Below are 16,688 nucleotides of genomic sequence, written 5' to 3'. Positions count from 1 at the left end.
CCTCGAAGGTGGTGTACGAACGGTCCTCTGATCTGATAGGGAGCTGGTGATACGCTGACTTGAGGTCGATGGTGGAGAACACCCGGTATTGGGCGATTTGGTTCACCATCTCGGATATGCGGGGTAGCGGGTAGGCGTCTAGTTGGGTATAGATGTTGACTGTTTGACTATAGTCAATCACCATCCGCTTCTTCTCGCTACCCCTCACCACCACCACTTGGGCGCGCCACGGGCTGTTGCTGCGTTCAATAATGCGCTCCCTCAGGAGCCTGTCTACCTCGGTCGCGATAAACCGCCTGTCCTCCCAGCTGTACCTCCTGCTTTTGGTCGCTATTGGCCGGCAGTTAGGGGTAAGGTTCGCGAATAGCGAAGGCGACTTTACCTTCAGGGTAGCCAGACCGCACACTGTGAGGGGCGGCTGGGTCCCACCGAAATTGAGCGTGATGCTTTGGTGGTAGCACTGAAAATCCAGGCCCAAGATCACGCTCACACATAAATCCTTCATAATTAACAGTTTAAAATTATTATATACAGTGCCTTTAACGGACAATCGTACCGCGCAGTAACCCGCAATAGTCGATATCTGGGTTTTGTCGGCCATGGAGATCCTGCCCTGAGTAGGGACTATAGTTAGAGAGAGTCGTTGTACCAGATCAGGGTGAATGAAGCTCTCCATGCTCCCGCTGTCAATTAAACATTTAACCTTGCACCCGTTTACCTCGATGTCCACCATCGATTTGGATAGTGGGTGCGGTCTGGACTGGTCCACTGTGATCGACGCCACTGTAGGGCCCTGATCGGGACAAGATGGTGGGCCACACGAGGCCGGGTAAGATGGCGTCCACGATGTCTGCTCGCGAGATGGCGGACCCCACGAGGCCGGACAAGATGGCGTCCAAGATGGCCGCTCCCACGGTGCGCACGCGGCGGTGGCGGTTTTGCCTGCGGGGATCCCTCTGCACACCTTCCCAAAGTGCCCCTTCTTACCGCACTTACAGCAGGTGGTGCCTTTCACCGGGCACAGGTTCCTGGTGTGCTTCGGCTGCCCGCAGAAGTAGCATTTGGGGCCCCGATGCGTCGCGGCGGTCGTAGGGCTTCTGGGGGGAGAGCAAGGCCCCGACGGTGTTGGGCTACCGGGCGGGGAAGCAGAGGCGGCGTGGGCCGCGCGGCCTGACGAGTAGGAATCAGAGTTCTTCTGAGCCACATCCAGCGATCGCGCTGTGTCCACAGCCTGTGTCAGATCTAGGCCCGTTTTCTCTAGCAGTCTCTGCCGGATGTAATTAGAGCTAAGGCCTGCGATAAAGGCATCCTGAATAAGCTCGTCTGTGTATACCGTGGCTTTCACGTCTTTGCATTTGCGTCTTTGCCAAGCACTTTTAGGGTGACTAGAAAGTCCTCTAGCGACTCTCCGGGTCGCTGTGTGCAGGTAGCAAGCAGGTGCCTGGCGTACACCTCGTTGGTAGGCCACTGATAGTGGGCCTTTAGAATGTTGCAGGCATCCAGGTAGGTGGCGGCGTCTTGGATGAGTGGAAAAACCCGGTGGCTTACCCGATTCTGCAGGATCCCGAGTTTCACATCTCCGGTGGCTTTAGAGAATGTGATGGCTTCGGAGTTGGCCATAAAGAATTCCAAGCACTGGAACCAGTGTCCAAACCGTGCTGATGCATCCGAAGCATGCGGGTCCAAATCCAAGCGTTCCGGTTTCAAAAGTTGATCCATCGTTAAAGTTTGCTAATAAAATTGATGCGCCTCAATGACTTCAAGACTCAAAGTTAACTGAATAAAACAAGGCTTTTATTAGCAAAGAAAAGATGCCTGTGGCTTCACCTAGCATGCTGCTGTTCTGCTGCAAGACAAGCCTGGGCTTGTCTTAAGTAGGGCCAGGTATGGGCGGAACCGACACACAAAGGGGGCGGTCCACTATACACAATACAAGGTAAAGCACCGGAGCAGGCAATACAATATATGTAGTTAACTACAGAGTCTGATGAATGACATATTTCATCACATCCTTTTCCTCAGTAATCTGGTGCAATCCATCCACTGAGCTCCCTGCAACATCATTTTCTTTATCTGCCTTAAGTAACAGTTCCTTCTGTTAAGAAACCACTGGTGAGAGGCTGAGGCTTATAACGCAGGACACCACTACACAGTGAAAGAGTAGCTAAATCAGGAAGTAGTGCTTTAGGATAAGCCAATGTTGAATTTTAAAAAGCCTGCAATTGTAGGAGGATGGAAGACTGAGGGAGGTGAGGAGTTCCACAGCTTTTAATATCCTGAGAAAGAATGAGTTAGAGCGGGAGACAGTGTGACAAGTCCTGATTTCAACAATGCAGGAACAGCGATGAAACAAGAGATGAAAATTTGGAGAAGCAATAGTCTTGCTGCCTGAGGAACTTCACCAACTGTTTGAGTTCCTACAACCTCCTGTCGTTTGAGATTTCTACAATTGTCTTATGTAATAATTTATATTTAATGTTTACCTGGCCTTTTAAAAAGATTTATTTTGGTGGATTACTGTGCTCCTGAATGAGTCAATGACCTTTCTCCGCTTTGGGCTTCCCACGATCAGCATAAAGGAGTGATTAATTTGACCTGTGGTCTCTGATCACTTGATTCAAAGCCACATTTGAGAGCCAAGCCCTGCCCTTTGTCCCTCCCATCCTTCTTTCTCCTCTCATATTCTTTTTTTAAAGGCCAGTATTTATAGCCCATTCCTAATTGCCCTTGAGAAGGTGCTGGTGAGCTGCCTTCTTGAACTGCTGTTCTTTGGTACAACTGAGTGGCTTGCTAGGCCACTCAGTTAAGAGTCAACCACATTGCTGTGTGGTCTGGAATCACAGAGACCAGACCAGGTAAGGATGTTAGTGGACATTAGTGAACCAGATGGGTTTTTATGACAATCCAGTAGTTTCATGGTCAACATTACTGATACTAGCTTTTTTAATTCCAGCTATTGTACGGTAGGGGCTGTGAAGTTTAAACAGTTTCTGTGTCTGTTATTTTTCCAAGGAAACAGCAAAAGTAACTAATAAAAATCTCCTCCCGACTCCTCTGATGGTGCCTCTGCCCCTTCACCGCCTTGCGATCACTAGCTTGTGAGTTTGTAATGTAACCTGCCAACTTTTCGCTTTGAACCACAGCAACAACGTGCATATGGATAGCACCATAACTGTAAGGAACATGCCATGTGTGCTTCGCAGATAGGCAGATGGAGAAGTGGATGATCAGCATTTAGACCGAAAGCCGAAAGGAACGATTCAGGCTTCCTACGTGGCACTTTACTCAGCCACCCCCTCAGTTTAAGCTTCTGCTCAGACGTGTTGCCACAGCATGTGGTTTCTACGCTCTACAGCCACTGGACAGGACTCATGGTGAAGAGGCTGGCGAGAGATTACAGGGGGTTCAACTTGATCTGAGGGAGTGCTGCATTGTCGGAGGTGCCGTCTTTTGGATGATATTTTAAACCGCCTCCATCCGCCCTCTTAGGTGGATGTAAAAGTTTCGATGATACTATTTGAAGAAGGGCAGGGGTGGTTTACTGGCCAACATTTATCCCTCAACCAGCATCACTAAAACTAATTATCTGGTGACTTACCTAATTTGCTGGTTGTGGGACCTTGCTGTGTGCAAAATGGCTGCTGCATTACAAACAGTGACTACATTTCAAAAGTGCTTCATTGGCTGTGGAGCAATTTGGGATGTCCTGAAAGGCGCCTTTATCTGCCTCAAGTAACAGGTGAGAGGCCGAGGCCTATAACACAGGACACTGCTACACAGTGAAAGAGTAACTAACTGGGACTGGACAGTCCTGAAAATAGAAAGTTCTTTCTTTCTATTTTTTTCTCTTTGCAACAGGGTAATGGTTGAGGGGCATTTTAACGACTGGAAGGCTGTTTCCAGTGGGGTTCCACAGGGCTCAGTACTCGGTCCCTTACTTTTTGTAGTATATATTAATGATTTAGACTTAAATGCAGGGGGCATGATAAAGAAATTTGCAGATGATACAAAAATTGGCCGTGTGGTTGGCAGTGAGGAGGAAAGCTTTAGACTGCAGGAAGATATCGATGAACTGGTCAGTTGGGCAGAAAAGTGGCAAATGGAATTCAATCCAGGAAAGTGAGGTAATGCATTTGGGGAGGGGCAACAAGGCAAGGGAATACACAATTAATGGGAGGTGTGGAGTGTAGGTCCACAGATCCTTAAAGGTAGCAGGACAGGTCGATAAAGTAATTAAAAAGACATACGAAATGCTTTCCTTTATTAGCTGAGGCATAGAATATAAGAGCAGGGAGGTTATGCTAGAACTGTATACAACACAGGTTAGGCCACTGCTTGAGTACTGCATGCAGTTCTGGTCACCACATTACAGGAAGGATGTGATTGCACTGGAGAGGGTGCAGAGGAGATTTACGAGGATGTTGCCAGGTCTGGAAAACTTTAGCTATGAGGAAAGATTGGCTAGACTGGGGTTCTTTTCCTTGGAACAGAGGAGGCTGAGGGGAGATTTAATTGAGGTGTATAAAATTATGAGGGACCTAGATAGAGTGGATAGGAAGGATCTATTTCCCTTAGCAGAGGGGTCAAGAACCAGGGGGCATAGATTTAAAGTAGTTGATAGAAAGATTAGAGGGGAGATGAGGAAAATTATTTTCACCCGGAGGGTGATGGGGGTCTGGAGCTCACTGCCTGAAAGGGTGGTAGAGGCAGAAACCCTCATCACATTTAAAAAGTACTTGGATGTGCACTTGAAGAGCCGTAACCTACAGGGCTACCGACCTAGTGCTGGAAGGTGGGATTAGGCTGGGTAGCTCTTTCCTGACCGGCATGGACACGATGGGCTGAATGGCCTCCTTCAGTGTTGTAATTTTTCGATGATTCAATATAAATGATAGCCGTCCTGAGTTACAAGCTCATGTCCCACTGGACTTTCAGTATAATTACCCATTCTTGTTTTGACATGGCATAAGCCTATGTTCAAGGCTGTTTCAAAATGTCAGCTCTTTTGAAACTATTGGTCAGCTTCTGCTATTTTCCTGTGGTGCCATGTAGTTCAATGATATAAATCAGGAAGTTGAGGTTACGTGATTTCAAAACTGTGGTTTTAAGAGCCTGTAGATTGTAAGAAAAATGAAAGACTGAGGGAGATGAGGACCAATTTTGAGGTCCCAGGGAAGAATGAGTTAGAGTAGGAGGTGGCGCAATGAATCATAATTTCCATATGTAAAGATGTAGGGTAGGGCTGGGAAATAGGGTGCAGGACCTGGTATATGGAGCTTAGGAGGGACAAGACAGTAAAGTTAAATTCTCTCGATGCCTTCCTGGAATCATATTACCGAAATATAGCTATGGTTTTATCAGACTTGTTCCCCTCACAATCCCACCCATCTCGGGAGCATGTCATCAGCATCGAAACCAACTTACTACTGGACTACCTGAGAACATCCACTTTAATTTAATTTTCTACGGCAATTCATTTAATGAAAGAAATGCAAACAGAAAGAGCTGTGAGTACAGAGCAGGTTGGGCCAGCAACTGGGGGAAAAAAATAAGACAGGTTCACATTATGAACAGTAAGGCCCATTCCAAACATTCACTGTTATTTGGAGCAGAGAAGGGCAAGAGGTGATTTGAGAGATGTGTTTAAAATCATGAAGGGTTTAGATAGAGTAACTAAAGAGAAACTGTTTCCAATGGCTGAAGGGTTGATAGCCAGAGGGCACAGATTTAAGGTGATTGGTGAAAGAACCAGAGGCGACATGAGGAAAAAAATGTTTACGCGAATGGTTAGGATTTGGAATGCACTGCCTGATAGGATGGTGGAAACAGATTCAATAGTAGCCTTCAAAAGGGAATTGGATAAATACTGGAAGGAGAAAAAATTGCAGGGATCTGGGGAAAGAGCTGGGGAGTGGGACTAACTGGATTGCTCTTCGAAAGAGCCAGCGCAGACTCGATGGGCCGAATGGCCTCCTTCTGTGCTGCACTATTCTATGATTCTATGATTTTTCCCTCTTCCTGCGCATTTTCTGTGTTTAATTTCAGATGCCCAGCGATTGTACTTTTTGTATCTCACTGTAGACGTATTTTAAGTCTTCTTCTGAAGTCATCACTGTGATATTTTGGCATTGTGTGACAAATCTTTGAATCGTACGAGAGCTGGCACCAGATTCTGATGCTGGAGGCAATTGTGTCCCAAGGAAACATCTATCACGAGCCTCCGTGCCAGTGTTCTGCCTTCTGGGACGAGATAACATCGCCTATTAGAGCCACATTTCAGGCCGGGTGGCGTGGCCTCTCCCAATGTACAAGCACATCATTTTCACAGAGTGCAAGAAACATAAAAGTCTCATTACACAGCAATAAGGCAAGCAATTAGGTTTGTTATTTTAACCTACTTTGCCCACCCATGGTTTACTTAGAAGCTTTTTTTCAATTATTATTTCCGATTCCTTTGAAGTCACTTTTGCTGCTGGACTGATTGAATAACTAAGTCTCTCTCTGTCTCTCTCTCTCAGTTGTTCAGTGCTACTAAAATCAGGCCTCCTCTTGACTTCCTCTTCGTGGTTATCCTAAGCTCTAAATGCCCCCATGCCACACACACTTCTTCCACATTGTGTGGAAATCGAGACTCATCACGTGGTCCCCTACTCTAATTCATTCTTTCGTAGGACCTCAAAACCCATGGAACTCTTCACCTCCCTCAGACTCCCTTTCCTGCCACTATCATCAGTATTTTAAAACCCGAGCTTGGTGTCACCCGACCACTTCTTCTAGATTTACCTCTTCTCTCTTACTCGTTCTGCCATTGGTGATGTCCTGTACTCTGCACCTTAGCCCTTCACCTTAAGTAAAGTTGATATACCGATGGGGTGAGAAGATATACTGATAGGGTGAGAGGATATACTGATGGGGTGAGAGGATATACTGATGGGGTGAGAAGATATACTGATAGGGTGAGAGGATATACTGATGGGGTGAGAGGATATACTGATGGGGTGAGAGGATATACTGATAGGGTGAGAGGATATACCGATGGGGTGAGAAGATATACTGATAGGGTGAGAGGATATACTGATGGGGTGAGAGGATATACTGATAGGGTGAGAGGATATACTGATGGGGTGAGAGGATATACTGATAGGGTGAGAGGATATACCGATGGGGTGAGAGGATATACTGATGGGGTGAGAGGATATACCGATGGGGTGAGAGGATATACTGATGGGGTGAGAGGATATACCGATGGGGTGAGAGGATATACTGATGGGGTGAGAGGATATACTGATGGGGTGAGAGGATATACTGATGGGGTGAGAGGATATACTGATAGGGTGAGAGGATATACTGATGGGGTGAGAGGATATACTGATAGGGTGAGAGGATATACTGATGGGGTGAGAGGATATACTGATGGGGTGAGTGGATATACTGATAGGGTGAGAGGATATACTGATAGGGTGAGAGGATATACTGATAGGGTGAGAGGATATACTGATAGGGTGAGAGGATATACTGATGGGGTGAGAGGATATACTGATGGGGTGAGAGGATATACTGATGGGGTGAGAGGATATACTGATGGGGTGAGAGGATATACTGATAGGGTGAGAGGATATACTGATGGGGTGAGAGGATATACTGATGGGGTGAGAGGATATACTGATGGGGTGAGTGGATATACTGATGGGGTGAGAGGATATACTGATGGGGTGAGAGGGAGTAAGTTGGGAGGAGACTCATGTGGAGCATAAACACGGGCATAGACCATTTGGGCCGAATGGCCTGTTTCTACGCTGTAAATTCGATGTAATTCTAAATAAAGTTCTAAATGAAGTTACAGAATGCTGTACAGAGACATCAGTTCCACAAACTAAATGTCAATATTTCATAATACCCAGGAGGGACACACTTCTAAATGCTGCATGTTTTCTTGGAAATAACTCACTTTCTGTCATTTACTGTATTGTAAGCCTGATTTAGAAGCATGCCACTTTATTGAAAAAATATTTTTGTTGGGGTAATTCCTTCCTTATCCTTTTAACAGATTTGTAAAGCTAGAGACAGTAATATGTCTGGAGCGAGCCTTTGGCTTCAGTGGTAGCATTCCCGCCTCTAGAGTCAGAAGGTGCAGGGTTCAAACCCCACTCCAGACGGTCCCAATGAGTGGAGTTGGTGCTCCGACTCTGTCCCAATGAGTGGAGTTGGTGCTCCGACTCTGTCCCAATGAGTGGAGTTGGTGCTCCGACTCTGTCCCAATGAGTGGAGTTGGTGCTCCGACTCTGTCCCAATGAGTGGAGTTGGTGCTCCGACTCTGTCCCAATGAGTGGAGTTGGTGCTCCGACTCTGAATTCTGGGTTGACATCTAGCGGGAAACGCGTGTCTGGTGGGTGTGGTTGACACCCTCCCCCCCAATCCTTTCATTGTATGTGTTGTGTGATTCCATAAAACCCTCCTGCCACACAGGACTAACCACCCTATCAGCTGGTATAAAGATAGTTATGGCCATGGAAGGAGCGTTCATATCGCAGCCTGACAGATCGTTAATCAGCCTACAAATCCTTCCACTACTTCACGCTGTTTGCAAACTAAAACCATCTGTGTAGGGAACTTCCAGTGGCTGCATGGCTTATCTAAGCCTCTTCAATTTACCTGGTCTTGAGTTCTGACTGAGTGAAATGTTGTATCCCTGATTTGCGACCTAACTCCATAAACCTGCCTTTGGCCCACATCCCTTAATGTCTTCGGTCCTGAAATTCATGCTCTCCAACGTTACTGAGGGGAAAAGACAGGATTTGAAAGTACACAATTCAACCCAATTCTGTCTACAGTATCTGTTCTGTCCTTGTTCTGTATTAGATTAATGTAAAAACATATCTATATTCTTACAACTTTCACCATAGCAGGCAGGCTCAGTTGGTAGTTCTCCCGTCTCGAAGTTAGAATTTGGTGTGTTCAAGCCCCAATCCAGGACTTGAGCACATAATCTAGAAGGACGTTCCAATGCATTACAGACTGGAGGTGCCATCCTTCAGCTAAGGCATTAAACTGAGGCCCATCTGCTTGTTCCAGTGGCTCATCTGGATGTAAAAGATCACGTGGCACCAATGTTCCCTCTAATTTTTTGGGGGGTGCGCGGCCCCTTTAACGGGCTGTGTGGCCCATTCAAACTTCCCCACATGGGCGGTTTTTCCATTTAAAAGCCGGTGAGCCGGCTGTGTGGGACCTCCATTGCATGGTACTATTCAAAGAAGAGCAGGGAGTTCTTCCGGTGCCTTGGCCAACATTCCTCCCTCAACCAACATCACAGGAAAAACATGGTCATTTTTCCTACTGATGTTTGTGGGAGTTTGCTGTGCATAAAATGGTTGCTGTATTTGCCCACATAACAGCTGTGCATTGTGCTTCAAAATAATTCCACATTACGCACCTTGCCAATGTTTTTGAGATATGATAAGCATCTTCTTTTCTTAATCTGCTAGTCACAGAAAAGGAGCAATGTCCATGTCTGGGCGGAGTCCTATCTCCCCACAACAAACATGGCTCAAACACCTCTGGCACGAATGCTGGCAGAATGAGTGATATTCAGGGCCACCTGGAACTGGCGAGGCAGCAGCTAGTTTAGGGTAACCTCTGGGAGACCCTATGGCAGTCCTGGGTGAGATCAACTAATGCAGCATTCAAACCTAAGGTCCCTCCTTGCCTGAATGACTAAGTACCACATGAAGCAGGGCATTTATCAACTGCGCTATCAGGGTAGCTTGGGTGATATCTATAAGCTATTCGATCTCTCATGCTGTTATCTGAACAGCCTTGCAGCCTGTAGTGTATGTACCTTTAAGAGAGAACTACTTTTACAGCTCCTGTATACTGTAGTACCGGCAGTGACCAGACCTGTATATACGCCTTGAGCAGGCATCTGTACTGTTAGTCTTTAGACTACCCTCCTCCAGTAAACACCTGTTGATTGTTAATCTGCAGCCTCCGTCTAGTTATTGAAGAACACCATACCTTAAGATTTACGGATTTAACAGTGGCGACGAGGTCGATTCGAATCTACCTGCAACTCTGCATTTCCTTCCAAGGATTCGCTCTGGGAGGACGGTGGAAGAAAGTCGATGCCAGAAGCACGGGCGTCGACCACGAGCAACCGCCCAGTCATCCGGCAGAAAGTGAACATCGCAGGGGAGGCTGTTGAGAGCTGGGCTTGGTTCTTCAGCCACGACGATCCAGCAACAGACTGGCAACAGGTACAGCGCAGACCCTTCCCGGACAGCGGCGGTTGGAGCCGACCAACGGCACAGAAAAGGCCGAGCAGCGTCGACGGGGTAAGAGAGAGGGTAGAGCGCACAGGGCGCAGCCGGGGGTTGAAGGCCGAGCGGCGTCGACGGAAAACAAAAAGAGAGGGTAAAGCACAGCCGGGGTTCAGGACCGAGCAGCGGCAACGAGAGAGGTGCACAGGAGAACATGCAGAGTGCAGCCAGGGCTCAAGGGCTGAGCAGCATCCGCGGGGAAAGAAAGGGCGCGCGGGAGATGCCATTTGAGCTGCGGAGAAGAAGGGAGAGCATGGGAGACGCCATTTTTGAAGCCGCAGCGGAGAAGAAGGGCGAGCGCGGGAAGAAAGGAAAGCGCGGGAGACGCCATTTTGAGCCAGCGGAGAAGAAGGGAGAGCGCGGGAGACGCCATTTTAGAAAGTCTAACCACACCCAGGGATGCCGAAGAGTGGCAGTGTCACTGCGTTCGACAATGAAGTCGAAGATTGGGCAACATATGTGGAACGCATTGAGGTGTACTGCAAGGCGAATGAAGTGCCAGATGCCAGGAAAGCACTGGTTTTGTTGAATTCCATGGGTGCAAAAATGTATGGCTTACTGCGAAACCTAATAACCCCAGAGAAGCCAGTGGATAAGGATTTCGAAAGCATAGTGGAAATTCTACAGGACCACTTAAACCCCACACCGCTGCTGATAGCAGAAAGATTTAAGTTCCACAAAAGGAACCAGCAGAAAGACGAAAGTAATGCTGAGCATTTAACGGAACTGCGCAAGCTATCGAAACACTGCCAGTTTGGAATGGGACTAGCAGATACGTTAAGGGACAAGTTTGTGTGTGGGCTTCAAAGTGAAGGAACCCAGAAACGGCTTCTATCAGAAAAGGATCTTACGCTGGACAAGGCTTTCAGCATGGCAGTGTCACACGAAGCAGCCGCACGGGGCGCTGCCGAGATACAACGGAGACCGCAAGAATATGGCACCAATGAAATGTCATATGGAGCAGGGAAGTGTTATCGCTGTGGCAGAACAACACACGACCAGAAGGATTGTTGGTTCAAAGACCAAGTGTGCAGACAGTGTGGAAAAGCAGGACACATAGCAAGAGTCTGCAGGTCAGGGAAGAAAACCAGCAGCAAGAAATCTCCACAGGAGAAGTACAACAAGGTACATAAGGTGATGGACAGTAGTTCAGACGAACAGAAAAGTGATACAGACTCTGGAAGCAAGGAGCTGGGTTGTCTGAAACTACATAATGTAATCAAAATGGAGGATCACCAGACTATCTGGGTCACGCTCAAGATAGACGGAGTCCAAGTGAAAATGGAATTGGACACAGGATCAGCCCTAACAGTCATAAACCGAAGGGACTACAAGCGGCTATTCTCACATATACCCTTGAAAGCTACAGAGATTGTCTTGAAGACGTACACGGGCAAAAAGTCTACCCCAAAGGAAAAATAAGGGTGAGCGTGATATGCAAAGGCCAGGAAATACCAAAAATGGACCTATATGTATTGCCAGATGGAGGACCACCACTACTAGAACGTGAATGGATCCGGAAGATACAATTAGATTGGCATTCGATACAGACACTGAAGGTTGAGGCCAAAAAGGATGACGACGTCATACCTGGACGACTGTCAAAAATGCTAACTGACGCACAAGAAGTGTTCCAGGAGGGACTCGGAACAGTAAAAGGCATAACAGCAACGATTAAAATAGAGGAAAATGCAAGCCCAAAGTTTTTTAAGGCCAGACCGGTGCCTTATGCGATCCGACCAGCCGTCGAAGCAGAGCTGGAAGGTTTGGAACGTTCAGGAGTACTGTCCAAAGTGGACTGGAGCGAGTGGGCTACACCCATCATTCCTGTAATGAAGAGGTCGTTGAGTAATACGCCTGGGGAACCAAAGAAGGTCCGCATCTGTGGGGATTTTAAGGTGACAGTGAACCCAGTCCTTCACATGGTACAATATCCGCTTCCACGGATTGAAGATATTTTCGCCTCGCTATCTGGAGGTAAACGCTTCACTAAGATTGATCTGGCCCAGGCGTACCTGCAAGTGGAGGTAGAAGAAGCCTCGAAACAATACCTCACGATCAACACTCATAAAGGTCTCCACCAATACAACCGGCTGGTGTTTGGGGTGGCATCGGCTCCGGCTATTTGGCAAAGGGCAATGGATCAAGTCCTGCAAGGGATTTCAGGGACCCAGTGTTATTTGGACGACATCCTGGTCACGGGCGAAAATGACAGTGATCACCTCGCCAACCTGGAGAAGGTGCTCACTAGATTAAAGGAATAAGGGCTACGAGCTAATCACCACAAGTGCGAGTTTTTCCAGAAGCAGATCTCGTATTGTGGCCATGTTATTGATGAAGAGGGGTTACATAAGTCCCCTGAAAAGATTGAGGCAGTAGTCAAGGCTCCAGCACCAGAAAATGTGTCACACTGAGGTCGTTCCTCGGGCTGGTGAACTACTACCATAAGTTCTTACCAAACTTGTCTACAGTATTACACCCACTGAACACCCTACTGCAAACGGGGGTACCATGGAAGTGGAATGACGAATGTAAACGAGCTTTCCAGAAGTGCAAAGAATTGACCACATCAAAAGAGGTTTTGGCCCATTTCAACCCAGCACTACCAATTCGGTTGGCGTGTGATGCATCACCCTATGGTATTGGAGCGGTGCTGTCGCACAAATTCCCAGACGGGTTGGAGAGGCCAGTAGCCTTTGCGTCTCGGTCACTAACCTCAGCCGAGCGCAACTACGCCCAGATTGATAGGGAGGCCCTCAGCCTAGTATGGGGAGTAAAAAAATTCAACCACTATCTGCATGGGCAGAAGTTCACCTTGCTGACTGACCACCAACCACTTGTCTCCATCTTTAATCCAAAGAAGGGCGTTCCGGTGATGACTGCACAACGGCTACAAAGATGGTCCCTTTTTCTAGGGGCGAACCAATATGAAATAGAGTATAAGGGCATGAACAGCATGGAAACGCTGATGGGCTATCACGCCTGCCACTGCCTACTGTGGAGGAAGCACCAGCAGTGGACCCTATCGAAATATTTTATTCGTCGATAATTGAACGCTTGCCAGTAACTAACGCGGATATAGAGAAGGAGACCCGAAATGATCCGACACTGTCTCGGGTACATGATTTGACGGTGAAGGGATGGCCAACACATGGCGACTCACTTTTGCCAGCATTCTCATCCAGAAGAGAACAGCTGTCAGTATGCCAGGGGACAGTGATGTGTGGATCCCGAGTGGTAATTCCACCCAAGTTAAGGGAGAGAGTGCTCAATGAGCTTCACGAAGGCCATCTGGGAGGGGTGAAAATGAAAAGCCTTGCTAGGGCTTATGTGTGGTGGCGGGGATCGATCAACAAATCGAGGACCTAACAAAGAGCTGCTCAGGATGCCAGAAGGTCCAAAATGCACCACCACATGCCCCTCTACACCCATGGGAGTGGCCCTCCTCTCCATGGCAACGGGTGCATATTGATTTTGTTGGTCCATTCATGGACTCAATGTTCTTAATAGCAGTGGATGCGCACTCGAAATGGCCTGAGGTGATCAAAATGTCCTCCACCACTACAGAGAAAACAATTGCAGTCCTACGGACCATATTTGCCAGGAACGGCTTGCCAGAGCAGATTTGCTCTGATAACAGACCACAGTTTGTGTCCGAAGAGTTTCGGAAATTTATGAGAAGGAATGGGGTAAGGCATTACACATCCGCCCCGTATCATCCAGCCGCAAATGGATTGGATGAGAGGTTCGTACAAACCTTTAAAAAGGCAATAAGGGCCATGTGCGATGATGACATTCCACTACAGCATAAGGTGGACAATTGCCTGTTAGCCTACAGAAATGCGACACATGCAGTTACCAACCAGACCCCGGCCATGATGTTCTTTAACCGAAGGTTGGGATCTCGTCTGGATTTGCTCAGAACAAATGTGCGAAGAAATGTTGAGGATAAGCAATTCCAGCACATCAATGAGAAGCCGACAAGGAGCTTCAATGTAGGACAACCAGTCTTGGCCCGCAACTACCGAACAGAGAAATGGCAACCCGGAACGATATGCACACGGCAGGGGCCACTAATGTACACAGTGGATGTCGGGGAGAATATTGTGAGACGCCACGTCGACCAGATCCTAGCGTCACAGGAACGAGTCAACCCCATGTCTTGCGTACCTGGGGATGAACCCAACATACCGGTAGCATTTACCCCAGAAACAGTAGCAGCGGAAACTGATGAACTAACTGACGAAAGGGGGCCAGAATCGCCTCCGCACCAAGAACAAGACACTCAGGAAAGGCGCTATCCAGAAAGGATCAGGAAGCCGCCCCAAAGACTGAATCTATAAATGGACTATTTCAGTTAAATGTGCATGTTAAAGTGTTAACTGTTATTTGAATGTTATGGGTACTGTTAATCTAAAAGGGGAGGAATTGTAGTGTGTGTACCTTTAAGAGAGAACTACTTTTACAGCTCCTGTATACTGTAGTACCGGCAGTGACCACACCTGTATATAAGCCTTGAGCAGGCATCTGTACTGTTAGTCTTTAGACTACCCTCCTCCAGTAAACACCTGTTGATTGTTAATCTGCAGCCTCCGTCTAGTTATTGAAGAACACCATACCTTAAGATTTACGGATTCAACACAGCCCACTTCTGGTCAGTTGTTTTTTATGAGTAAATGTACAGTGCCACATTACCCTGCTGGTGTTTGGTTCAAATCAAAATGGCGGTAAGAGAGGATCCTGTTGTAAAGTGTAACAAGATTAACGCTCCTCCGTTCCCTCATTACATTTTCATTTGTTCCCTCAGGAAAATCACTCTTCAGCCCATTGAGCTGGTCCATGAGGAAGCAGGAAACTTGAGATGGCATTGGTGAGTTGCAGTTAAGGATTCTGCAGCATCTTCAGTGTTGATTGACTCAGCAAACCGGCGAACGGGAACAAAACAGGATCATTGGGAATGTTTTCTGAAGTACACGTATGTGAAGATTGGGTGAAAGAAAGAAAGACTTACATTTATATAGCGCCTTTCATGACCACCGGACATCTCAAAGCGCTTTACAGCCAATTAAGTACTTTTGAAGTGTAGTCACTGTTGTAATGTGGGAAATGCGGCAGCAAATTTGCGCACAGCAAGCTCCCACAATGTGATAATGACCAGATAATCTGGTTTTGTTCTGTGGATTGAGGGATAAATATTGCCCAGGACACCGGGGATAACTCCCCTGCTCTTCTTCAGAATAGTACCTCGGGATCTTTTACGTCCACCTGAGAGAGCAGACGCGGCCTCAGTTTAACGTCTCAGCCGAAAGACGGCACCTCCGACAGTGCAGCACTCCACTAGAGTGTCAGCCTAGATTTATGTGCTCAGGTCCCTGGGACTTAAACCCACAACCTCCTGACTCAGGGGCAAGTGTGCTACCAACTGAGCCACAGCTAACACTGGGGGTGAGAACAGGACTGGGTTGTGCTACGTAACGTGCCCTCCCCCTACATATTTGTGCAATGTTTCATTGACTTCTCTCCGATGAATTATCAAGGAAATGTTAATTGAATTCAGCTATTTGCGTAAATTGCTTATCGATGTAAGATGTTAGCTCTGGGATTCATTTCCATCCACTGATTTACACAGTGATCAGAGACTGAGGCTGTTTTGTGCCCTCCGTGCACTGCTCCTCTGAGCCTCCCAGTAAGGTGGAGATAGCTTGGATTTGAAGACGGGATCCCTTGGTGACTCAGTAATTGTCCTGCTCACTTGGGACTGAGCCGCACAGATCAGCAAGGCTCCCGGTTTGTTCCCCTGTCTATGCCGAATTAGCTCATCTTAGCTGGGGTAGTGGTGGGCGACAATCAGCCTTGGTGCTACTGGGCTACGGAGAGGGGTAAAAAAAAAATCAGCTGGCATCTGCTATCCAGTGCCTCCTGCTGTTGTGTAAATTGGGTGAGGACAGAGCTGGACTTGACTGTGATTGTTCCTCCCCACCCACTTCCTAGGCCCACGGTTAAATACCCGACTGACACTCACTGCCCAGGCTCATGCTTGACGAATGGCCTTTTGGACAAGGTACTGGAGGGCTGCAGACACCCATTAAACTGTACCCCAGCCAGGAGAGGATGGGAGAAAACCTGGGAAAGAACAAGTGCACTCGTGCATTGAATTTGTAAACCTACAAGTGAAGTACAATTCCTAATCACAATACACCACCATAGAATTGAATGGGATGGCTTTTAAAATTGGAAGCATTACCCAGAGTGTGGGACCAACCAATATCTCATTAAAGACCATGCAAACTGCCACCTCTGTAACCTCTGCATTATCAGCATGAGATGGCAAAGTAAGATCCCAAGCACTGAGTTCCTGGCTGATGCTGGCCTGCC

At 47.5% G+C, this 16,688-nt stretch overlaps 1 protein-coding gene across 2 annotated transcripts in view; it reads left to right on the top strand.

The window, feature by feature from the left end:
- matk (megakaryocyte-associated tyrosine kinase) overlaps positions 1-16,688 on the top strand; it is a 225,889-nt gene that overhangs the window by 46,099 nt on the left and 163,102 nt on the right. The window contains exon 2 of one of the 2 annotated variants that reach the window (XM_086004846.1): positions 15,121-15,183. In XM_086004846.1, the coding sequence (XP_085860972.1) occupies positions 15,175-15,183 (9 nt within the window). In that variant the 5' untranslated portion in view covers positions 15,121-15,174. The other variant, XM_086004845.1, reaches the window with a different exon arrangement.

This window comes from Somniosus microcephalus, chromosome 13 (genome assembly GCF_052327205.1).
Source record: "Somniosus microcephalus isolate GS21.2 chromosome 13, FLI_Smic_1.0, whole genome shotgun sequence".
In the NCBI taxonomy this organism is placed as follows: domain Eukaryota; kingdom Metazoa; phylum Chordata; class Chondrichthyes; order Squaliformes; family Somniosidae; genus Somniosus; species Somniosus microcephalus.
This window is presented reverse-complemented; position numbering and strand designations above follow the sequence as displayed.